General features: G+C 54.6%; 2 protein-coding genes across 3 annotated transcripts; both read left to right on the top strand.

Annotated features, from left to right (window-relative positions):
• Window positions 1–1,176: 1,176 nt before the first annotated feature.
• LOC307178535 (cytoplasmic tRNA 2-thiolation protein 1-like) lies at window positions 1,177–9,790 on the top strand. Of its 2 annotated transcripts, XM_079906758.1 has the most exons (3): window positions 1,177–1,206; window positions 4,712–5,255; window positions 6,697–9,790. In XM_079906758.1, the coding sequence occupies exons 2-3, from the start codon at window positions 4,748–4,750 to the stop codon at window positions 7,230–7,232; spliced, it is 1,044 nt and encodes a 347-aa protein (XP_079762884.1). In that variant the 5' UTR covers window positions 1,177–1,206; window positions 4,712–4,747; the 3' UTR covers window positions 7,233–9,790. The 2 variants fall into 2 exon arrangements, with proteins under 2 accessions (XP_079762884.1, XP_079762883.1); XM_079906757.1 differs by lacking the exon at window positions 1,177–1,206 and having other exon boundaries at window positions 3,861–5,255.
• A 10,810-nt stretch (window positions 9,791–20,600) lies between these two features.
• On the top strand, window positions 20,601–24,762 carry LOC307178817 (kallikrein-14-like; the record flags this gene model as incomplete). The annotated part of the gene is made up of 5 exons (XM_079907359.1): window positions 20,601–20,655; window positions 21,487–21,652; window positions 23,163–23,416; window positions 23,869–24,005; window positions 24,607–24,762. The coding sequence occupies exons 1-5, from the start codon at window positions 20,616–20,618 to the stop codon at window positions 24,760–24,762; spliced, it is 753 nt and encodes a 250-aa protein (XP_079763485.1). The 5' UTR covers window positions 20,601–20,615.
• Between the last annotated feature and the right edge of the window lie 309 nt (window positions 24,763–25,071).

Raw genomic sequence — 25,071 nt, 5'->3', positions numbered from 1 at the left:
GCCAGTGATGACAAGAACTGGCCCATGATGACCCTTGATGGTGACTTCATGGAGGCCATCTCATCTTACACTAAGGCATCATGGCTCCCCTGTCATGAGGAAAGCATGGCCTCCACAGTGCCTGTCAAGCCACTCGTGACATCACTCACCACAGACCCGCACACCCTGGGGCTGTGCACCTCTGTCTTGGGATCCCTGAGGCTCTGGTCCCTTCATCGTGAGGACCTTTGAGCATCAGTTTTGGGGGATCTGGTTTGGGGACCCTGGGTCTCAGTTTCTGAGGCCCAGGATCTCTGGTCTTCTGCGTCTAAGAGATCTGAATCTTTGGTCTTCTTTGGCCCCCAGATTTCAGTTTTGAGGGCCTGGGGGGTGAACCCTCCAGGTCTCTGGGCTTTGGTTGGGGAGAGTTGTCTCTGGAGTCCTGGTTCTCTCGGCTGCTTGAAGTCTCAGGGGTCTGGGTCTCTGCGTCACTGGAACTCCGAGTCTCTATGACACGGGGCCTAGGGACTAGTGAGTTTCAGGGATCTGAGTCTTTGGAACCCTCAGTCTCAGAAGTCGGAGGCTCTAGGGCTGATGCACGCGCAGAGACCTCAGCTTACACACACACTGCTCCCTCTCCCCACCCTACGCGTCCACACGCACCATTACCACCCCTGCAGGCAATGCCTAGATCCATTCCGAACCCCCACCTTCAGGCTCTCTGCGCTGCGCATGCGCTGTCTCCTTTTACACCCACGACCAAACCCCGCACTCCCACCTTCAATTCCCACCCGCAACCCCACCTCAAAGGGTAAAAATAATATGCTCTATAATCCCTCTAAAAGCCTATAATAATCCCACTAAAGCAGATCATCCGAATACAGCCATTTCGCCTTTTAAGCGTCCTGCATGGTAACAGATTACTACCACAGCAAACAGTACACACCCCACGTCCCTTGTCCGTGCGCAGGCGCAGACGGAAACAAAGCAGTGCATTTTGGGAGTGGTAGGCAGAGCGAAACACGGGGCAGCAGGGACTGCTGGGAGTTGAAGGCCGAGGGCGCAGTAACCACAGGCTCTTCAGGTGGAGCTGTTGCATGGGATTCTGGGAGTCGTAGGCAAGACAGCCCCCAAGGCCTTGTGGTAGTCGTAGTCTCTGGAGCCACTTCCGCGTCGGAGTTCCGCGTGTTCGGCAGTTTGGACCATCCAGCACCGCGTTCTACTCAGGTATTTCCTCACCAGCTGGTCGGCTCGTGAGCGCCCGCTCTTTGTTGCGGTGCCGTGTGAGGGTGGAGGGTCTCTCTGGGGGTGAAGCCACTCGCCTTTGATTTCCCAACGCTTGTATCGCAGAGGCCTTCTGACCGGGATCCCCACTTTGGGCACTGCGGTCCGGCCTGTCTCTTGCTCGCCCATCCCCTCCCCCAGGCTGGAATTCGACCATTTCCCTGCCCCCGCTTCCAACTGGGTACGTCCGGGAGGTCCCTACTCTGTCCTGGAACCTCTGTTTTGATAGAATGATGTTACACACTCTCCGTCCTTCCGACAAGGCTGCGATTCGGAGGCATCCCTGGGGGTCTGGGTCTCGTCTTCCGGGCGCATTTATTATTCCCTCAGCCTACAGATCTTTCCTGAGCACCGACCCTGTGCCAAATCCCGTGCGAGGCAGGAGAAGTCAGTGGTGGCCGAAGCAGACCCTGTCCCTGCCGTTAGTGAGCTCACAGTACAACGGGGGAGACAGGCCTGTCACCACGAAGGATACCGTCATGATCCGGTTGGGGTGGGGGCATACATGGGGCTCTGCGAGCCCAAAGGAGGCGCCTGACCCAGCCTGGGGTCTATAACGTCTTCGAGGGGGAGATGCATAACAGACACTTCAAATCTGACATGTCCAAATGGAATTCTGGTCAGCTCCCCTCTGACTAAATGGTCCCATCATCCTCCCAGGTGCTCAGGCCCAAACCTCCAAGTCATCCTTTTCTCTTTCCTCATGACCACATCCTCCACCCCAATCCAAGTTCTGTGCAAGTCCCGTGGACCCTACCTTCAAAATAGATACAAAATCCCACCTCTTCTTGTCATCCCCACTGCCAGCACCCCAGTCCAGGCCACCATCATCTCACTAACTATTGCCATAGCCTCTTCCCTGGCCTCGCTGCCTCTGATCCTGCCTGCCACGGCCTGTTCCCCACACAGCAGCCAAAGGGAAACTTTTAAAACCCAAGTCAGATCGTATCCCTTCTTCGCGCAAAACCCTCCCATGGCTCCCATCTCTCTCTGAATAAGATTAAAACTGTATCATGACTTATGAGCCTCTGACAGTCTGCACAGACTCATCGCTTGCCAGGGTCTTCCTCACTCAGGAGGTAGACCCCTAGGACTGAGTGACCATAGATTTAGGGGGAGAAGAGAGATGAGTCCAGGGTGACTTTATGTCTTGTCCTGGGGAGGAGCTGGAAGTGGCAGTCCTCTCAGGAGACAGGGAACAGCTGGGCAAGCACAGGTTTCTCCCTGTGGGGAGCAGAGTTGCTGGTCAGTTTGGGCGCCTAGGATCCCAGAGGACCAGCGGGGATCCTCAGTGGGGCATCTGGAGGACCAGCCCGATGGACGTCATTATTCAGAGTCACCCACAAGGAAAATGAGCTGGGCAGGACCTGAGAACCATAGAGAGCTCTCCAAACGAGACTGGAGGTTGAGCAGGAAGCAGACCAGGAGAGCGAGGGAGAATCAAGTCAAAGCCGGGGGTGGGATAGGGTGTGTGTGGGGGGGAAGATTTCAAGAGGGCGTTGCTCAGCTGTGACGGATGTGCCGAATGGTCATGGCCAATGGGTCCTGAGGGCTGCTTGCTGGGCCCAGTGACAAGGAAGAGTACTCTGGGCAGAGGGAAGAGCAGTGCTAACACTTTCCTGGGTAGGTGTTTCCTGGGGTGTTGGAGAGTAGAGGCCAGAGTGGCTGAAGGAGAGTGGAATGTGAGGTCAGAGAAAAAGGGAGCCTCATCAGACGTAAGCTTTTACGAAAGTGAGATGAGATGCATGGGAGAATGTAGAGGAGATACTGGGCAGGATCCCACTGGCTGTTTTGTGGAGAATTGTGTGTGTAGAGGAGGGGAGCGTGGGGCGGGGAGACCAAGGAGGAGCCTCCTGCAGTAAGAGCGACATGGCTCAGCTCAGACTAGGGTCGCAGTTGTGGAGATGCTAAGGAGCGTTGGGCTTCTGTTTTGAAGCTACAAACAGGATTTGCTCCATTCTGGTTGGGCATCTGGGGTTTGAGGTCTGAGGAGGATGCCCCAGGTGCATCTTCAGTGGCGCATTTGGAGGAAAGGCTGGGACTTGCCATTGCAGTTGGGAGTCACCCACAGGGAGAGTGAGAAGCAAGAGCAGTCGTGGGTCCTGGACCACAAGGCTCCTGCCCTGAGTAGCTGGAGGGATGGAGCTGCCCTTTACCGCAAGAGAAGCAGGTTTGGGAAGGGGAATCAGGAGTCTAGGTTTTGAGATGCCTGTCAGACGTCTGGGTTACACTGGTCCTTAATTGGTGTTACAGGCAGTAAACATACAAGTCACATAAAATGATTCCACACATTGTGGTAAACCCTGGAAACAGGGTGGCCTGCTCAGGGGCTACTGCACTAGTTCAGCCTGGAGATGATGGTGGCTTGGGGAGGAGGGACTCAGTCTGGTGGGTTTTCATGGGTTCCCCAAGCAGGTGGGTCCGAGGAGAGAGGGTTGGAATTTTTGGCTGGGTGGGGACGGATGAGGTGGGGGGAACAGAAATGAGTTAAAACTGGGCTGATCCAAGTCTTGGTAAGGCCACAGAAGCTTTCGGGAGATTCTGAGACCACAGCAATCCTGGAGGCCCACAGCCCGCCCTCCCCTCGCCCCCAAAACAGAAGAAGCCACAGTCGATCTCCTTGGAGGTACGACCCATGCTGCCTCTGTGTCTCCCTGGAGGAGATGACTGCCCTGCCTTTCAGAGGATACAATTGGGACCAATGCCTAGAGACAGTATCCCACCCCCACCAAAGTGAAATCCAGTTGGTCTTTTCTGTCCATCCCCCTTCCCCTAACAGAGCTGCAGTTCCCTGGACTCCCTCTGTTCTTAGATCACTGCCCCTCCCAAGCTCTCTGAACAGCCCTGGGAGCCCAGGTCAGTGATAAGCACCCTGTCTTTCTGACCAGGGTTGTAAAAGGGCTGGCCTCCCTGGAGACTGTGAAACTGGCCCTAATAGGCACCTCCATCCCTCCAAACAGAATCCGACCTAATTCTGGGTGTAACTTGCCTGTCTCTCCCTCTCCCCTCCACCTCTCCCAACCAGCTCCTTCTCTTCTTGGTGTGTAATGGGTGTAATCCAAGAAGTCTTCCTGGAGGCACTAAGCTTTCTTAAACTGGAATACAGTTGACCCTTGAACAACATGAGTTTGAACTGCGCTGGTCCCCTAATACTCTGATTTTTTTTCCCCAGTAAATACATACAGTACTACACCATCCGCGGTTTGGTTGAATCCGCGGATGCGGAACCAGAAAGGCCGACTGTAAAGTTATGCGGATTTCGGCTGCGTCCCTGGCCCCCGTGTTGTTCAAGGGTCAACTGTATACGTATAACCCTCCCTTACTCTGGAAAAGGCCTACTCGGCCTGCATTATTCCTGGCAGAGACACTACGCAAGCAGCCTCTCTGTAGGCAGACTCCTGCAATCCGGAATCCACGTGTAACCCGCCTCCCCTCTCCACCCATCCAGGAGAAGCCGACCCTCCCGTCTCGCCAGGACCCCGCGATGCCCGCCCCGCGGTGCGCCTCCTGCCACAAGGCGCGAGCCGCCCTCCGCCGTCCGCGCTCGGGCCAGGCGCTGTGCACCACCTGCTTCTGCGCCTCCTTCGAGGCCGAGGTGCTGCACACGGTGGTCGCGGGCCGCCTGCTGCCGCCCGGCGCCGTGGTGGCCGTGGGCGCCTCGGGCGGCAAGGACTCCACTGTGCTGGCGCACGTGCTGCGCGAGCTGGCCCCGCGCCTGGGCATCTCGCTGCACCTCGTGGCCGTGGACGAGGGCATCGGCGGCTACCGGGACGCGGCGCTGGCGGCCGTGCGGCGGCAAGCAGCACGCTGGGAGCTCCCGCTCACCGTCGTGGCCTACGCAGAGCTCTTCGGGGGCTGGACGATGGACGCCGTGGCCCGCAGCACGGCCGGCTCCGGCCGCAGCCGCTCCTGTTGCACCTTCTGCGGGGTGCTGCGACGCCGGGCGCTAGAGGAAGGGGCGCGCCGCGTGGGAGCCACGCACGTCGTGACGGGTGAGCGCAGGCGCGGCACAGAGGGGCGCGGTGGGAGGAACGGGCGCATGCGCGGGCGAGGGGCGGCCACTGTAAGCCCACTGAGGCGGATGCCCCAGAGGTCGTAAAGGAGACTGCGTATATCCTAATTGGAGACGCTAAAAAAGGAGGAGGGGCTGTGCATGCACACCGAAGGTTCATAGTATGTGCGTGTCCTTAGGTTGGGCATCGTAAGCTTTTGAGTCACTGCCATCATCCTTGTACACACACGCTGGCAAATAGAGGGGTGGTAGGGTACTCTCTAGGGGCTAGGGCTGTGGTTCTCTGCGCTTATTTTTTTATGACATTGTGTCCCTTGTCACAAAAGGAGGGGTATGAAGGGGCATCTCCCATCAGAAGCATCTAGTCTGAACGCAACTGTGTCCTTTTCTCTATTCGCTTCTCCTCTTTGATAACACTTTCTCTGTACCAATCATGACTTAAACAAATAATTGTTGACCATTTATTGTGTGCCAGATGCAAGCTATATAGCCTAGAACAAACTACCTAACCTTGGCTTCCTCTTTTATATAATGGGGATATTAATACTATCTAGGACCTAGAGTTACTGGGAATTAGATGAATTATGGGAATTACGTATGACGCACTTAGACAAGACACTGAGAAACGGTAAACATATAAATGTTTGCCGTTATGATGATGCACAACACAGTCTCTGCTCCTGTCCGTTTCTCACATACGTAATTATAACCTGATTATAATTATTTCCTGTGCCACTAAGGAAAATGACACAGGAGGACCTAGTGAAGGGAGAAACGTGGGGATTAAGGAAGTGTTTCCTGAGTGAGCGGAGACCTGAAGCCGAGTGGGTAACTAGGTGAAGGACAAAAAGGGGGTGGGAGAGGTTCTGAGCAGAGGAAACAGCTTATGCAAAGGCCTTGAGGAGGGAAAGTATGGCCGACTTGAGAAGCCGTAAGACCGGTGTTTTACTATAGACCCAAGTATAAGATGACAAGTTACAGAATAAGCAGAGATTCAGCTTCAAATTTATGGTGACTGTTGTGTAACTATGCACTTACTTTCTCCCTGGTCCTTCTAAATACCATAATCTGCATTCCCAGAGGCACTTGTGTCAACAGCCCACTTGAGCATCTCCATCAAATGCCATTTTGATGTCTGTGCGGTCTGAAGTACACTTCACTAGACTGAAATTATATCTGTAGCGTAAAGCAGTGTTACTCACTACCTGAAAGGGCACCGAGCACAGAGCCTGGTTTGCAATAAGAGGGGGGCAAATGAGGGCATCCCAAGTTGCTCCACGGGAGCCTGGTGTGTTCCCCTCTCCTTTCTCGCGGGGTTCACCCGCAGCCTCCCCCGGCCGCCCCACGGTACCGCGGGGTCTCCTCCCGCGGACCCGCCGGCCCCCGCGCCCCCTCCTCACCGGCTCGCGTCTCTCCCCCAGGACACAACGCCGACGACATGGCGGAGACGGTGCTCATGAACTTCCTGCGGGGCGACGCGGGCCGGCTGGCGCGCGGCGGGGGCCTGGGCTCTCCGGGCGAGGGGGGCGCCCTGCCGCGCTGCCGCCCGCTGCAGCTGGCCTCGCAGAAGGAGGTGGTGCTGTACGCGCACTTCCGTCGCCTGGACTACTTCTCCGAGGAGTGCGTGTACGCGCCCGAGGCCTTCCGCGGCCACGCGCGCGACCTGCTCAAGCTGCTGGAGGCGGCGCGGCCGTCGGCGGTGCTGGACCTCGTGCACTCGGCCGAGCGCCTGGCGCTGGCCCCGGCCGCGCGGCCCCCGCCCCCCGGCGCCTGCTCCCGCTGCGGGGCGCTGGCCAGCCGCGCGCTCTGCCAGGCCTGCGCCCTCCTGGAAGGCCTGAACCGCGGCCGGCCCCGCCTGGCCATCGGCAAGGGCCGCCGGGGGCTGGACGAGGAGGGGTCGCCGCGGGAGCCACAGCCGTCCGGACCCCCGACTTCGGAGCCCATCCCCGGCTTCTAGAGACTCCAGTTCTCCGCTGGGATCCGACGACGTGGGAGTGCGGGGCCGCCTGTAAATGACACTGTGAAGGAACCCGAGTTACCTTAGCCCGGGCTTCGGTGTGAGGTTGGGAAGGGGTCGGAACCTCTTACCTGTGGTCCTGCAGAAGCTGGGGCTCTGGGCTCCTGGGGCTGCGGAGGACTCCTGGGTGTCTGGGGGACCCCTGGGCCTCAGAGAGGAGAGAGCTGTACAACTTTGCATTCCTGAGCGAGTGGGAATTAGGGGGCCGCTTGCCTGTACCTCTGTGGGGCTCTGGGCGTGCTCAGATAGTCCTGACCCTTCTTGAGCGCCTACTGTGTGCCTCATGTTTCATGTTTGCCTGCAGTGGGATAAGCAAAACCATGTAACGTGATGGGCACGTCAGTTACAGCAATCGTGAGGCTTCTGTGTGAGCGCTGTGTACAGGGCAGGCCGTCTCATTTCATCCCCAGCACGATCTCATTGGCTGTAGCCTGAGCCCCATAACTGGCTTGAGGTCACCTCGCTGGAGCCCCAACTGGGGGCTCACACCCAGGTCTGCCTGGGGCTCCTCAAGACGGTGTATTTAGCCCTTACCCCCACTCTCCCCACCCACCACCACCTGAGTCTCTGTGTGATGGGTGGGGAGCCGCTGGGTGAGCTCCCCAGACCTCAGATTTCTGGAGGCAGAGCTGGGTGAACCTGGGTCAGTGACTTAACCTCTCTGGTCTTCCATTTCCTCCTCTGAGAATGGAATCAAAGCCTCCTAGCAAAGCACTGTTGTGAGTATTTGATAATGGTGTCCAACTTCGTTGTTCACATTAAAGTTCGGCCCCCCGGGGGGCTCTGGGTTGCAGGGTTGCCTCCCTGCCAGTGCAGACAGGTGTGAGGCTCAGAAACTTCCTGCCTGACCCCTGGGGAGACTTGGTGTCCTCGGTCCCACCTCCGAGCTGTGCTGGGCTGGTTCCTTGTCAGGAGTGCCCTCCTTTCCCATCTTCCAGCTCACATCCTCCAGGGGCCTCCTGGAAGCATCCCTGATTCTCTCCTCCCACCCTGCCCAGCCCAGGACATTAGGACTCTCCCAAACCCCAGCCCTTGGGTCCTGTCCTCCAGCCATCCACACTCTTTGGGGCTCGCTTTTCCTAATTAGATTGGGCTGGAAGGCAGGGACCAGAGGCCCCACCTCCTCCGTGAGTTAACTGAGCATCAGGATAATTATTCATTCGACAGACGTTTATTGAGCACCTCATCTGTGGCCCATGTGCCAAGTGCTAGGAATACTGCAGTGAGCAAAAGACGAAAAGCCCCTGCCCCCGTGAAGTTCACAATCTGGGAGAAACAGACAATGAGTCAATAAAAATAAAATTTCAGATAGTGATTAATGCAACAAAAATAATGCAGGATAAAGAGGGAGGGAGACAGCAAGAGCCAGTGTCCATAGGGGTCAGGGCAAGGCCTCTTTGAGGAGGTGGCATTTGAGCTGAGACCTGAATAAAGCAAAGGAGTGAATTATAAGGCCATCTTGGGGGAGAGCTTTCCAGGCAGAGGGAACTGCCGATGCAAAAGCCCAGAGGTGGGAATAAAGTTGGTAAGTCCAGGGAACAGCAAGGAAGTGTGGTCAGGGCAGAGTGGGCAGGGAGAAGAAGAGCAAGAGTTGAGATCAGGTGGTAGCCAGGGCTGGTCCTGCGACGTCTCGCAGAGGCAGGAGCCCATCTCCGTTTTCTAAAAATCCCTGCGGCTGCGGTGGAGAGAACGGGCTCTAGGGGGCGCAAGATGATCACGGTCAATTGGAATGATTCTAGTGCACCAGGCACTGCGGAACGCTCCTTCCTTGCGTTTTGATCCCCAATTTTACAAAGGGTAAATTTTTGACTCAGAGGGGTGAAGTGACTTTCCCAAGGTCACACAGCAGCAAATCAGTGAAGGAGCTAGGACTTTTGAACCTTTTTGCTATGCCGCCTGCTGGAAGCAAGAGGACCTGGGCCCTTGTTGCAGGTCGGCCACTGATTGACCCTGTGGTTTGGGGCAAGGGACTTTTCTGTAACCGAGTTTCTCCCGTCACACCTTCACACCTTCACACCAGGAGGTGGGTGGTTGGTTAGATTTCTGTTGTGGTTTAGAGTAGCACTATCCAATAGGAATATAATGCGAGCCATATGAGTAATTTCAAAATTACAAGTAGCCATATTTTTAAGGGGGGGGAGGGGAAAATTTAATAATGTATTTCATTTGACCCACTATATCCAAAATATTACTATTTTAACATGTAATCAATATTTTAAAACCTTGAGGATGGGACTTCCTGGTGGCTCAGTGGTTAAGAATCTGCCTGCCAAGGCAGGGGACACGGTTTTATCCCTGGTCTGGGAAGATCCCACATGCCGCGGAGCAACTAAGTCTGTGTGCCACAACTACTGAACCTGCGCTCTAGAGCCTCCGAACTACAGCTACTGAAGCCCACGCGCCTAGAACCGGTGCTCCGCAACAAGAGAAGCCACAGAAATGAGAAGCCCGCGCACCACAAGGCAGAGTAGACCAGAGAAAGCCCGCGCCTAGCAACGAAGACCCCGCACAGCCAAAAGTAAATAAATTAATTAAAACCTTGAGGGTGTTTTACGTTTTTTTGGTACTAAGTTTTCAAAATCCGGTGTGTATGTTACACTTAACAACCCGTCTCTATTCAGATTCAACCACGGTTCTGTGGCAAATGTGACAAGAGGGCCTCGAGTGGGAGCTGGGGAAAAGGCTGTTCTCAGCTCCAACCACAAGGGGGTCACTGACCGCAGCTTGCATTGGGTGGCCATTGACGGAAGAGCAAAGTCTTTCCTTCCGCTGCCTGGCTGGGGAGCTTTGCTCTCTCCTCCCACCTCCCCACCGGTCCCCCTGGCCTGAGCCAGCCTCCAAGGGCGAGAGACACAGTCTGGCAGAAACCTGAAGGTCCCCTGTGAACACTGGAAACCTTCCATGACCTCAAGATCCATGTGTACATTCATTCATTCATTCATTCTGCAAATATGTATCGAGCACCCAATTTGTGACAGCAACGAACAAAACAAAAACCTGCCCTCATGGGAGAGGCCAGAAAAGGAGGAAAATAAGTAGAGTATGTAGTGTGTCAGCTGGTGATAAACTGATTAATCGGAGGATGGGAAGCATGCCACACATGTACGTAGGGTGGCTACGGCAGACCTCGAGGAGAAGACGACATTTGAGCAGAGACCCACACAGCGTGAGGCAGTGGGCTCTGCAGATGTGCGGGAAGGGCGATGCTGGCCAGGGAACAGCGTGTGCGCACGCCAAGGGAGGCAGGCGAGTGGTGGAGCGGGTAACTGGAGGAGAGAGGTAAGAGGGGCCGGACTGCATGGGCGCAGCTGTGATTTTGAGGCGGAAGCCACGGAGATTTGGGAGCAGAGGAGTGATAAAGGATCATCCCTTTATTCACGAAGCCAACATTTGCTGGCATCTCCCAGGAGCCAGGCCCTGCACGGGGCACTGGGGAAACAGAGCTGGGTGAGCCCCAGTCCCTGCCCTCAGAGGGCTCTCTGTCTGATGGGGGAGGCGGCACGGACCGACACTGGCAAATCAAGACCCAAAGGGATACGTGTCACGGCGGGGGTTAGTAAGGGCACAGGGGAGCCCAGAGGTGGGGCGACCAACTTAGCGTGGGGCGTCACAGAACGCTTTCTGAGGGAGGTAGTGTTTAAACCAGGCCCGAGAAGATGAGTAAGAATGAGCACGGGGAAAAGGGTGGAGGAGGACGAGTGCACCTGCGGCCCAGAGAACAGCAGGTGGAAAGCCTGCAGGGAAGGACACACCGTGAACCGGGCGGAATGGCTGTTTCTGGTGCAGGACGCCTGGGTAGGAGCTGGTGAGGGCGGCCAGCGTCCCCCCACCCCACCCCCAAGAGGGTCAGAATGCCATTGCACAAGGCAGATTTCCCGCTGGGGTGATGGGGCACCAGGAAGGGTTTAGAGCAGACAGGCCTCGCCCCGGGTGTCAGAAAGAGCCTTCTGGGTCTGTGTCTAGGAGGACTGTGGGGTGGGGCTGGGGGAGGGGGACTTAAAGGCCAAGAGGCCAGGGAGAAGCCAAAACCATTAGGGGGTGGGAATGGTGGGAACAGAGATGAGGGCTATTTAGGAAGTCTGGAAATCCTACTAAACTCTAGGGTGTGCTTTGTAAGTATTAAGAGCTCCTGCCTAAACCCCCAAAACTGTAAATACAAGAGAAACCTCTCCTAGACAGGCTGACCAAAAATAAAGATGTTTGCCACTTAGGCAGATGGCCGTGGTGAGCACAGCCGAGTCTTTCTGAGGGAGAAAGTCGTGGTAAACAAGGAGGGTGGGGCGCGGGTGTTGCCCAGGCACGAAGCCTAGTCATCACGGAGCAGGGCTCTGGCTAGGGCGGAGGTCAGGAGATTTGGGGGCAGAGGAGTGATAAGGATCACCCCTTTATTCACGAAGCCAACGTCTGCTGGCATCTCCCAGGAGCCAGGCCCTGCATGGGGCACTGGGGAAACAGAGCTGGGTGAGCCCCAGTCCCTGCCCTCAGTGGGCTCTCTGTCTGGGAGCCCACGGGCCCTGGTGAAGGCAGCCCTTACCTAAACACAAGGGGTCCTTTATACTTATCGAATGTCTGTGAAAGGACCAGGACTGACGAGGCTCCCCACGCCTTAAGGTACCATCCCCCGGAGTCAGAAGCATTCTTCCCTGCAAGGATTTAGAACCCAATCTCAGAAAGATGGGCTTCCCCACCTTCCGCCTGTGCGTGCTCTCCCAGGGCTGGGTAATTAGAGGTTCCTGTCAGGTCTGAAGATGTGGGGGCATTGGGTGCAGGGATTCTGGGGAGAGGAAGGCTCTCAATAATGTCACTCTCATTCAGCCTGTTTTCATAGAGCCCCAGCACGTGCCAGGCACCAGAGTGGGCTCCAGGGATTCAGCAGTGAACACCTTAGACAACGTCCCTGCCCTCATGAAGCCGCAGTCTGAGTGAGAGAAATGTTTCTTCATTCCATAAATGTTTACTGAGCACCTACTATGTGCCAGGGAACAGAAGCCAAGAAAGCAGGCAAACCCCCTGCCCCGTCAGAGATGGCACTCAAGTTGTGGGAGATAGACTACACAGAAAAGGAGATAAATAAAACACGAGGGACATCCAATGGTGATAAATGCCATAGAGAAAAAACAACAACAAAAAAGGAAGCAAACACATAAAGCAATTATAGATTGAAATGAGGCATAGGAAGGAAACCAACAAGGGGCCGAGATAGAAACTAGAAGGGAATGTCTACTCTAGAGAAGGTGATCATGGGCAGAGGGATGGGACGCGTGTCCCAGGCAGAGGGAACAGCAAAGACAGGCTCTGAGGTGGGAAGGCACCTACCATGTCAAGAAAGTCAAGGAAGTCTAGGGGGTCCGAGGCACAGTGCGTGACGGAATGGTGAGGCTGGAGAGGCGGACATAAAGCCAGACACAGAGTGCCTTGGAGGTGTTTAGGTTTTATTACAATTGCAGTGGGAAATCATAGATGGGCTTTAAGCAGGGTTTAATATGATACTCTTTTATATTTTAAGAACACATTGCCTGCCAAGTGGAGAATGAACCTAGTGTGGGGTAGGAGTGGGGGGAGGTGGGAACGGGGTTGAATGTGGAAGCAGGGAGACTAGCTTGCATGCTCTTGCACCTGTCCAGGTGAGATATAAGGGTAGCTTGGACAAGGGTGAGTGAGAGGGAGTAAGTGGGTGGACTCAGTGTCTATTTTGACACTAAGGTGACGTGAATTGCCAAAGTAGGAAGTGGGCGTGAGGGAGGGATCAAGGACCACTCTCAGCTTTTGACAGAAGCAACTGGGGAGAGGACGGTGTCACCACCAACAAAGGAAAATAAGTGATTGATGATGGAGATGGAGGGAGGTGGGGCAGAGATGTTCGTTGGCTGTTGACGGGGCATCAGGGACACCCAGGTGTGTATGCAGAAGCTGCCTGGCATGCAGCAGATTCAGGTGCTGACTCAGAGCCATCTAAGAGATTACCCAGAGAGAGTTTGGGTAATCAAAGAGACACATGAAATCAGCAGCAGAGGAGCATGGAGTCAGATGCACTGGGGTTCCAATCCAAGCTCCACCACCTGCTTGTTGGGCAACTGACCTCCTTCCTCTCAGTTTCCGCATCTGTAGAATGGGTGTGATTGTGTGCCCCTCACAGGGCCAATGGGGGAATTAAGCAAGACGTGACACTTAGGAGGTACTAGAGAAATTGCCAACCAAGAGCTGATGGGGGACAGAGATAAAGGTGAGGGTCCTTTGGTTTTTTGTTTGTTTTGTTTTGTTTTGTTTTGTTTTGGCAGCCTGCGGGATCTTAGTTCCCTGACCAGGGATCGAACCCATGCCCCCTGCAGTGGAAGGGTGGCGTCCTAACCACTGGACTGCCAGGAAATTCCCAAGGTGAGGGTCCATTTGCACATACCAGAAACACTCTTTGCACGAACTCTCAGACGCTAGGGCTGTTCCAGGAGACGAGGATCCAGCAGAGAACTCCCCGCCCTCGATGGCATGGAGACAGATTTGGAGACAGAATGGCGTGGCATTTAACAGCCAGATGACCCAGCTTCCAATCCCGGCTAATGCCATTTGCACAAGTGACTTCTGCCTGAGACCCAGTTTCCTCATCTCTAACGTGGTACTAACCCTAACCCTAACCCTAACCTCATAAAGCTCTTGTGAGGATTAAATGTGATAATGTATGGAAAGTCCTTGACAACCTGCCAGATTTGTATTATAAATGGAGATAGAGACAGGCATTTGCTGACAGGGAGTCAGGAGCCCCCAGGAGAGAGGACCCCCTGGCTTCACAGCCCCTCAGCCTCCAGGTGGCCGGAGACCACCTCCCCCATCACCCATTCCCACAGGTACACCCTGGCCACTACCTCCATCAGAAGAGCTCCACCTCTAAAACCACAAAAGCCCACGTCCCACTCCCTGACCACAGCCTCCCATGCTTCCACCGCAAAGACACCCTGACCCTCTGTGTGCAGCCCTCCCTCCACCAAGGCCCTTCTTTCTGCACTTCCTTTACCCCTACATTCCGCCCCCTTCACCACACCCCCTCCCACTGTCCTTTGCTGGAGGAAAACGAAACAAAATCACCCAGCCGCTCCGAGGACGCGTCTTTAAATTCCTGATCACCAACCTCACCCGGGAACCTGCTAGCCGTCCTCCCCTCCCCAGCCAGGTGCCCGCTGAGATGAGTTGGCCCGGGCCTCCCCGTCTCCCTGGCCCAGCCCTCCCTCCACGTCTGGCCACCCGACCCACAGCCCACCTGCAAACTCCCCCACCCTTTCCTTCTTCCTTCCTGAGCAAGGGAAGACGTGTCTCTCCTTCCGTCTGGGGCTCATCCCACCACTCGGCTGGGCAGTTGCTCCACCCACGCCTCTGTGTTCGGGCATCCCTGAGGTTGTTAAGAGCCCTTTGCCGGGGTTTGTGTCGTGGTGCTACCACTCAGGTTTGTGTAACCTTGGACGGGCGTCTCCACTTCTCCTTCTGCACGTGGAGAATCATACGTGTACCTTTCTCACCAGACCCTGGGAAGGGTTGGATGAGTTAACTTACGAAAAATGCGTTAAGACAGTGTTGGACACACAAATTAGCGCTCAGATGGAACTGAGGCTCAGATCACCTCGGGAGACCATAGGGAGGATTCAGAGAGTCCAAGAGTTTGTACGCTTCCTCCTGCGCTTACCAGCTGGATAACCTTGGACAAGCCACTTCCCCCTTCCCCCAGCCTCCGTTTCTCAGACTGTAAAATGGGCCCAAGATAGTCCCTAGCACATGGAGCCCGGACTTTCCACGACCTCACCGCCCTCATTTCCTTCTATTTTCTTCCCTGGCCCATGCTGCACCAGCCACACTGGCCTCCTCACTGGTTCCCAGACACATCAGACCTCCTTCCACCCCAGGGCCTTTGCACATGCTGCTCTCTCTGTCTGGAACAGTCTTCCCCCGGTATCCCTGACAATCTGCAGGTCTTTGCTCAAAGATCCCCTCAGTCAGGCCTTCCCCGGACACTGACCTCCTCCTTAGCACTTAGCACTCATAACTTGTAATAGTATACATTGTGTTTATTTAACTTTCTTTTGCTTGGTTGCCTTTCCTTCCACAATGGAAGCCTCAGGAGGGTAAGGATCTCCGTCTATTTTGTTTATTGCTATATCCTCAGCACTTAGAACCATGCCTGATACCTAGTAGGTGCTCAAGAAATATTTGTTGAATGGAAGGAAGGATAGGGAGAAAGGGAGGGAGGGAAGGAGGAATGAAAGAAGCTAACCCACATAAAGAAGTGACCTGGATACACAAATTGTGCTTATCCACACGGTATTGTATGATCCAGCCTTAAAAAGGAAGGAAATTCTTGGGACTTCCCTGGTGGTCCAGTGGTTAAGAATCTGCGCTCCCACTGTAGGGGGTGCAGGATCCCTGGTCCGGAAAATAAGATTCTGCATGCCGCATGCTGCAGCAAAACAAAGTATAAAAAAAGGAAGGAAATTCTGACATGAGCCTTGAGGATATTATGCTCAGGGAAATAAGGCAGACACACACAAGATAATCACACAATGACTACATGATGACACTTACATGAAATACCTAGAGTAGTCAAATTCATAGAGACAGAAAGGAGGATGAAGGTTACCAGGGCTGGGGGAGGGGGGATGGGAAGCCCGTGTTTCATGGGGACAGAGCTGCAGTTGGGGAAGATGAAAAGGTTTTGGAGACGGACGGTGATGGTTGCACAACCAAGTGAATGTGCTGCATGCCATTTAAAGATGTTTTAAGGGGCTTCCCTGGTGGCGCAGTGATTAAGAATCCACCTGCCAATGCAGGGGACACGGGTTCGAGCCCTGGTCGGGGAAGATCCCACATGCCGCGGAGCAACTAAGCCCGTGCGCCACAACTACTGAGCCTGCGCTCTAGAGCCCGTCTGCCACAACTGCTGAATCTCGCACGCCTAGAGCCTGTGGTCCGCAACAAGAGAAGCCACCGCAATGAGAAGCCCGCGCACCGCAACAAAGAGTAGCCCCCGCTCGCCGCAACTAGAGAAAAGCCTGAGCACATCAACGAAGACCCAACGAAGCCAAAAATAAATAAATAAATAAAAATTTATTTTAAAAAATGTTTTAAATGGTAAGTTTTATGTTATGTACCTATTATATTTATGTATTTATTATGTTATGTATCATACTTCACCACAATAAAAAATTTTATTTTTAAAAAAGTTTTGAACATTAAAAAGAAAGCAGAAAGAAGAACATGACACAGCACCTGGCTGAACCAACACCTCGGTACATGTGTGGGGTTTGTTTTTGGTTTTGTTTTTTGACAATTTAAAGCTGGAAATTCTTTTTTTTTAACTTTTAATTTCGTATTGGAGTATAGTTGATTAACAATGTTGTGTTACAATGTTCACTGCAGCTCTATTTACAGTAGCCAGGACATGGAAGCAATCTAAGTGTCCATCGACAGATGAATGGATAAAGAAGATGTGGCACATATATACAATGGAATATTACTCAGCCATAAAAAGAAATGAAATTGAGTTATTTGTGGTGAGGTGGATGGACCTAGAGTCTGTCATACAGAGTGAAGTAAGTCAGAAAGAGAAAAACAAATACCGTATGAAAACACATATATATGGAATGTAAAAAAAGAAAAAAAAAAAAGGTCATGAAGAACCTAGGGGCAGGACGGGAATAAAGACGCAGACCTACTAGAGAATGGACTTGAGGACACAGGGAGGGGGAAGGGTAAGCTGGGACGAAGTGAAAGAGTGGCACGGACATATATACACTACCAAACGTAAAATAGATAGCTAGTGGGAAGCAGCCGCATAGCACAGAGAGGTCAGCTCGGTGCTCTGTGACCACCTAGAGGGGTGGGATAGGGAGGGTGGGAGAGAGGGAGACACAAGAGGGAAGAGATACGGGGATATATGTATATGTATAGCTGATTCACTTTGTTATAAAGCAGAAACTAACACCATTGTAAAGCAATTATACTCCAATAAAGACGTTTAAAACAAACAAACAAACACCAACCAAAAAATGTTGTGTTAGTTTAAGGTGTACAGCAAAGTGACCCAGTTATACATATACACGTATTTTCAAATTCTTTTCCCATTTAGGTTGTTTTATAATATTGAGCCGCGGTACCCAGCTTAGACAGGCCGCCCTCTGGAAACACCGTCCCCGCCCCTGGGGCTTCATCAGGCCCTTCAACACTGCCACCCCTTCCCACCCCCCACCCCCATTAGAGCACAGATCACACCAGACTGACTTTCCTGTTGCCTCTTAGGCCTTTCCTGCCAGACTGAGTTTCTTGAAGGCAAGGACTGTGGCCATATGTTCATGCATTCATTCATCATCAGATATTTTTTGAGGCCCCTGTCATGGCAAACAGTCCTGTGGCGGATGGAGTAGGGAGCAAAGCAGCTCAGAGTGGAGTCTGACGGGAGGGGAATGAGTAGCCTGGCAGTGAACCGAGGGAACGAGGGGCTGGAACGGGGAGGATAAGGCAGTTAACTGAGCCCTATTCGTGGTTGCATCCCCAGCGCTTTTTTCTTGCGCTCCCTGGGGTTTGCCGGGGCTTGTGCTCGAGCTGAGTGTTCTTTCTAGGAAGAGGGAGATCTCAGGTTTACCTAAGCCTTCTAGCTCAGCAGAGGGTCCCCACGCGTCCCCCAAATCACAGCCTTCTGCTCAAATGGAGGGGGGGCAGGGCTTGCGCTTACCAGGAATTTGTTTTGTTGTTAATTCTTTATTTTGAAATAATGATAGACTCCCAGGAAGCTGCACAGAGAGTACAGAGTCCCAACACCCTTTCCCCAGCCTCCCCCAGTCCCGGCAGCTCAGATAACTGCAGCCCAAACTCAGAGTCGGGAAATTGACGAGGGTACCGTGCTATTGACGGGACTACGGGTCTCATTCGGTGTTTGTTGTCTACGTGCATCTAGTTGCCTGTGCACCTATGTGCACGTGTGTTTCTGTGTCATTTTATCCCAAGTGTGGATCCGTGTAACCACAATGGCATCAAGATGCAGATCTGAACGCTCACAGGGCAGCTGCCTGTCCACCCCACGCCTTCAGGGGGGTTTCTGTTTGTGCATCTCGCCCTTCTGGTTTGCCAGGGCCGGAGCCAAGACCTTCAGTTCAAAGCAGCGAGGCCCCTCAGCAGAGCCAGTGCACGGGAAACGGACACGCACGGGGGGCTAGGTGGGCACGTGGATTCAGAGGCACAGAGGGACTCTCTAGGGGCAGAGACCAGCCCGCGGGAAAGGGGAGGAAAGTGGTTTGGGAGCAAGCCCCGGGGTTGGTGAGGGAGGGAGGGTGCAGAGACGTGGCCTCTTGAGTCGCTGCGTGGTGGTTCGGATGGGCTGCCCAAGCCCAGAGACAGACGCAGTCATTAGGGAATTTAAGAGGCTGGGGGAGGGGCTGAGGCCAGCTAGCCCCGCCCAAAGTTAGGATGAGTCCCCCAAACCCAGGCCCTCCTCTGTCTGCCTGGAGCCATTCCCCACCTGCCCCCCTCTCTCTGGGTCTCTGTCCCCCTCTCTCTGGGTCTCTGTCCCCTTCTCTCTGAGTCTCTGTCCCCCTTCTCTGGGTCTCTGTCCCCCTTCTCTGGGTCCCTGTCCCCCTCTCTCTGGGTCCCTGTCCCCCTCTCTCTGGGTCTCTGTCCCCCTCTCCCTGGGTCCCCGTCCCCCTCTCTCTGAGTCTCTGTCCCCCTCTCTCTGGGTCTCTGTCCCCCTCTCCCTGGGTCCCTGTCCCCCTCTCTCTGGGTCTCTGTCCCCCTCTCTCTGGGTCTCTTTCTGGGTCTCTGTCCCCCTTCTCTGGGTCTCTTTCCCCCTCTCTCTGGGTCCCTGTCCCCCTTCTCTGGGTCTCTGTCCCCCTCTCTCTGGGTCTCTGTCCCCCTCTCTCTGGGTCTCTTTCTGGGTCTCTGTCCCCCTCTCTCTGGGTCCCTGTCCCCCTTCTCTGGGTCTCTTTCCCCCTCTCTCTGGGTCCCTGTCCCCCTTCTCTGGGTCTCTGTCCCCCTCTCTCTGGGTCCCTGTATCCCACTCTCCCCCGACCTCTCTGCAGAGCCTGAGTTGGGGGGCACAAGTTCTGCCCTGAGCCCCCGCCCTCACTCCCTGCCGGGGCCCTTGCTCCCCCACCCTTCAGGACTGTGTGGACCACAAGGTGAGAGAGCCTAGGAGACAGGACCACCTGGCACCAGTTGCCTCCAGCACCTCCAGTCTCCTGCCGGCTCCCCACCCCCACCCCCTTCTCTCTTCCTCTGCGGCTGTGTGTCCTCTGCGTCCCGCTCTCCCTCCATCTCCCCACGGTCCCCTGCCTGGTCCTGCATCTCCGCCTCACTGTTCCCCGTATCACCACTTCCTTATCTGTCATCTCTTGGCCTCCTTTCATCATCACTGCTATTATTCTGTATGAGTGTGTTTGGAGTTGGGGTACCTCTGCCTCTTTTCTCTCTCTTCATTTTTTTCTCTTTCTCTGTGCCTGTTTCTATTCTGCCTCCCCCTTCTTCCCTCTGTTTTTCTGCTTCTGTCTCTCACTTTTCCACACTCACCTCTCCATGAGTGTCTGTCCCTGTGTCCTGTCCCCATCTGTCTTGTCTCGTTCTATCTGCCTCCCTTCCGCATCTATATTCATCTGCTCTTTGTCCGTCTCCCTAAATTCTCTCTGCCTCTGACTCTTCTCTCTCTGGCCTGTATTTCTCTTACTCTTTCTCTGCCTCTCCACCTTCATATGCTACTTCTCTCACATTTCCTAGATTCTCTCTCCTCCCATGGCAGCCCCTCTCTCTGTCTCTGTCCCTCCCTCTCTCAGACTCTCTCCCACCCCCACCCCGTCCACCCTGCCCTGGGGTCCCCCTCCCGGGATTCCTTCCAGATTACAACACCTTCACCTACCAGGCAGGCAGGTTCTCATTAACAATTGGGACTACTTCTCTGGTGAGAGAGGAAAGAGAAGAGATGGGACAGGCTATCCTGGAATGGGAAGTAGGCAATAAAAAAAAAAAAAAAGTCAGAAGGGTGGAGGAGAAGCGTCAGCTACTCAGACCAGAGATAAAAGGCCTCCATGAATGACAAGGAAGACATCTTCCCCACTCCTCCAGACAGGAGACATCAGGGCAGGACCTGAACTCATCTCAGCATCCTCTCTCCAGCCACCAAGGAGCCCCCGGACCCTGCCCTCCTGGTTTCTGGCCTCTATTCTGTCCCTCATCCATGCCTCTAAGGTCTTAGTCTCTGTCTAAGACGCTCTGCCTCTGACCTATAACTTCTGGGTCTCTCGCAGCCTCCTTAACGCTCACTTTCTCTCTACATCTGCCAGGATCCGACCCCCAGCCCTCAGAATGTTCCTCCTGCTGACGGCGCTTCAGATCTTGGCTGTAGGTAAGACAGCAGTGGGGCCTGGACTCTGAGAAGAGATGGGGAAGGGTCCTGGGGACCCGATGTGCTCACAGATGACCCGATGAGAAGGGGCAGGGAGTCGTTTGGGGCTCATGGCTGAGGAGCATGCCGGAGGGGGCGCCTAAGTTCTAAGTTGTGGAGGTATTAGGAGGTTGCAGGGTCCAGGGGGTTGTAGGAGACGGGGAGAAATAAAAGAGGAATTGAGAAAAACTATCAGGTCTTGACTGGGTCTTATTAGAAAGGACAGCAGGACACTTCTTGATTGTGTTAGGGAAGAACTGATACGGGAAAGACAACGTGTTGCCAGAAATGATGGTGGGAAGGACGATGGGATGGTGAGCTCTCGGCAGGGAGAGTGGGTGTGGGGAGAGATAGCGGATCCTGGGGGGGTCACACTGAGTGAGAAGTTTGGGGAAGGAACAGGGAGCTCCCTGAAGGTGTTGGAGGATTCCTAGGTGGAATTGTGCTGTATTGTGAAAAGTGATGACAGAAAGTATTCATGGAGAAGCAGAGTCAATCATAGTAGCTGTATCAGGACCCTGGAGGAGGTGGCCCTGGGATCCAATAATAGATACTATGGAGGTGCCTGGGGGTGGGGGGGTGTTAGAAAACTCCCTGGTTATGTTGGGACAATAATGGGGGCAGTGTTGGGCATATCTCCTATAGGGTGGGGTAGATAAAGGTGGGGGGGTTTAAGGATTAGGCAGAAAAGGGGGGATTTGTGGATTCCAGATGTCCTAGAGAGTTGGGGGTAGATGGAGAGCATCTGTTCATCTGCTTTCCCCACTCCACCCCACCCTTGCCTTCTCCTAGCCACGGCACAGAACCAAGGGGACAAGATAATTGGTGGTTCCAGATGCATCCGGAACTCCCAACCATGGCAGGCGGCCCTGCTGGCAGGTCCCCACCGTAGTTTTCTCTGTGGAGGGTCCCTGCTGTCTGACGAATGGGTCATCACTGCTGCTCACTGCGCCCGTCCGTGAGTGAACCCCTCTTTGTTCTTCTGCCAAGTGCATTCCAGAGTCCAGCCCTGTGTGGAACCCAGTGTAGTAGCTGGACCCTGGTTTGGGGTCTAGATAAGAGCTTAGAACAACAGACCCGGCTCAGAACGTGGAATCCAGCCATAAATCTTGAACTCAGTTTAGGTTCTAAAAGCAGATCAACCGTTTAGAACCCACACACAAGCTTAGAGTCCCACACGGAACCTAGAATCTAACACATAACCTGAGATCCATCCAGGGGCCCAGCTCTACATAGAGACTAAGATTAGGAGTCTGTTCCAGAGTCGTGGTTGAATTCTGCACACAGTCTACCTTCAGAAGCTCAGGACCCCCTCAGAACACTGCCTGGAATCTAGAGTCAGGTTCAGAACCCACAGTCCAGCCCTAAATCCAGAAACCTGCTCACAGCTCAGAGCATAAGATAGAGACAGAACCTGAAGCTTGTTCTAGATCCAACATTTAATCCAGAGTCTAGTCTACAGCTCCTCTCTGAGCAGCCTAGAGCCCAGACCTCAACCCACCATCTACATCCCAGAATGGAGGCCGTAATCCAAAACTTCATATTGAACCCAGAGCCCTTCTCAGATTCTAGACTGAAACCTGGACCTCAGACCCCAGACTAGAAGTCAAAGTCCAGATGAAAGCTCACCCAGTGCCCATAAACCAGATGTAATGTCATAAACGGAAGTTCAGCGTAGAACCTAGGGCCCAGACTCTAGAATGGGAACCAACATCTAGAACCTGGGACCTGGAGCTCCGTCTAGAGCCCAGAGCCTGGCCTGAGGTCAAGGGCTCAGACCAGAGTCTAGAACCAAGAGCCCAGACTATCACCTGTAATTTGATCTAAGACAGAACCCAACCTAGAATCAAGAATGCAGACCAGCGTTTAGAGCCCCGAGCCCAGCTGGAGCACAGAGCTCAAACCGTTGTCTACAACCCAGGTCATCAACTAGAGCTTAATCAAGAACCCAGAACTCAACCTGGAAACTGGAGCTCACACCAGTATCTAGAAAGTGTGCTATCGTCCAGATTCAATCTAGAACCCAGCTCCCGGCTTAGAGTCCAAAGTTCCGGATGAGTCCAAAGGCCAGGCTAGAACTGGAATGGAGCCTCCCTGAAGCAATGGAGTAACTGGAACGAATACTCCAGAATATCAGTTCTGACCTAGAGCCACAGCCCACAGTCTCACTTAGAACTCAGAGTATTGATCCAGGTGCAGACCCTAGGACAGAACCAAGACCGCTCAACCACCACCTGATACCCAAGGGGGAAGGCAAAGTGCAGCCCACAAGGGGAAGGGGAGAATGGTAGGATCGGGTCCAGAGAGAAAGCCGAGGCTGGGGGAGAGTGTACAGGATGCCAGGAGGCACTCAGCCTGCAGTTAGAGGGAGGGTTAGACATCACCAGGGAAGGGAGCATCGCTGGAGGGTGGGGAGAGGCCTCCAGGTCAGATCCTGAGCAGCGCTACTCTTGGGGGTCACGGGCCAGGAACCTTCGAGTTGCCCTGGGAAAGCACAACCTGAGGATTTGGGAGGTAACACAGCAGGTGCTGCGTGTGGTCCGCCAGGTGCCACACCCCCAGTACAACCCCTGGACCATCGCAAACGACCTGATGCTGCTGCAGCTGGAGCAGCCCGCTCGGCTGCGGAGGGCAGTGAGGCCCATCGCCGTGGCCAGCTCCTGTGCCAGCGCAGGGACTCCCTGCCTTGTGTCGGGCTGGGGCACAACATCCAGTCCCAACGGTGAGAGTCCTGCGTCAGGAAAGAGGGGTGGGAGCCTGCGTCCTGGGTCTGAGGGGGGAGGGGCCGGGGCCTGGATCCTGGGTCTGAGGGAGGAGGGGCCGGGGCCTGGATCCTGGGTCTGAGGGAGGAAGGGCTGGGGGCCTGGATCCTGGGGCTGAGGGAGGAGGGGCCTGGGGACCTGGAACCCTGGGTCTGAGCGGGGAGGGGCTAGGGGTCTGGACTCCTGGGTCTGAGGGAGGAGGGGCTGGGGGCCTGGATCCTGGGTCTGAGGGGGGAGGGGCCGGGGCCTGGATCCTGGGTCTGAGGGAGGAGGGGCCGGGCGCCTGGATCCTGGGGCTGAGGAGGAGGGGTCGGGGGCCTGGATCCTGGGTCTGAGGGGGAGGGGCTCAGGCCCTGACTCCTGGGGCTTGGTGGAGGGTCGACTCCGTCGTAACCCCTCAGTGCCCCTGCAGCCAGGTTCCCCAAGTTTCTGCAATGCGTGAACATCAACATCTCCTCGGATCGGGATTGTCAGTGGGCCTATCCTGGAGCCATCACCGCTGGCATGGTCTGCGCAGGGGTCCCCCAAGGTGGGAAGAACTCTTGTCAGGTGAGGCCCAGGGAGAGCATGGGCAGGGGGATTGTTTGGGGCAGGGACTTAGGTACAAAAGGACCGCAGGAACATGACGATCAGGGGAGTCCCCCCCCCCAACTCCACACACACAGAGAACGAGAGAGGTTGTAATAGCCGGGCTTCCTCCACGCCATTCGCCCTTGGGTACCGGACCTCAGTTTCCTCATCTGTCCCCTGGGGGTAGCAGGTCTTAGTCGGTGGAATGAGATGAGCTAGTCCATGGAGAGAGCACAGAGCTCTGATGACCACTGTCATTGCCATCATCACATACTGGTACCTGGAAAGCCGGGCTCAGGTCCTCTAGAGGTCTTAATCCATCCCTGAGCAATGGCTCCAGAGGCAGGGGATGTGGAAACACACACATAGTTTTCTAGAGACAGAGCTAAGATGAAGAGGGGCCCAAGGGACAGAGACAGAGTGGGAACCAGTGACCCCAACACCCAGGGGCTGAGGTCTCCAGAGCCCCTGCCCAGGGGTCTCAGCCCACCCCCATCCCATCTTTGCCTCTCGGGTTCTCCATGCCCACGGCTCTGGTCATCTGTCTGTGGATGTCTCCATCTCTGTCTCTCCCCCTCAGGGTGACTCCGGGGGACCCCTGGTGTGCAGAGGAGAGCTCCAGGGCCTCGTGTCCTGGGGGATGGAGAACTGTGCCCAGCCTGATTACCCCAGCGTCTATACCAACCTATGCAAGTACCAAACCTGGATCCAGGAGACCATACAGAGCAGATCTTAGCTGGTGTTACAGAACATCACCTGCCCACATGCTCCCCAAGACCCTGCTCTTCTTTCCCAGAGCAGTTCCTTCAGGGGTTCTCTCTGCACCCCACCACATCCCCGTCATTATTCAAGGTGCCCCTGAGACACACAGAGCAGGAGTGTGAAGGCAAAGACACTGCACTGGCACCATATTCCGAAGAAGACAATTTTCAAAACTCTTGGTGTCTGTAAAAACCAGGGAAATGCTACGAATAAAACTTTAACAATCCTAAATTCCATTCTCCATTCATTTAATTCACCCAACAGATATGCACACACAGGTCCA

Source organism: Stenella coeruleoalba (assembly GCF_951394435.1).
Source record: "Stenella coeruleoalba genome assembly, chromosome: 20".
In the NCBI taxonomy this organism is placed as follows: Eukaryota; Metazoa; Chordata; class Mammalia; order Artiodactyla; family Delphinidae; genus Stenella; species Stenella coeruleoalba.
This window is presented reverse-complemented; position numbering and strand designations above follow the sequence as displayed.

What these genes read in the sequence shown, in the direction of transcription:
- LOC307178535 (XM_079906757.1), top strand. Translation starts at nt 4,514, where the DNA reads ATGCGGATTTCGGCTGCGTCCCTGGCCCCCGTGTTGTTCAAGGGTCAA. An exon ending in AGCCACGCACGTCGTGACGG is followed by an intron (nt 5,256 to 6,696) that starts GTGAGCGCAGGC and finishes TCTCTCCCCCAG; the next exon opens with GACACAACGCCGACGACATG.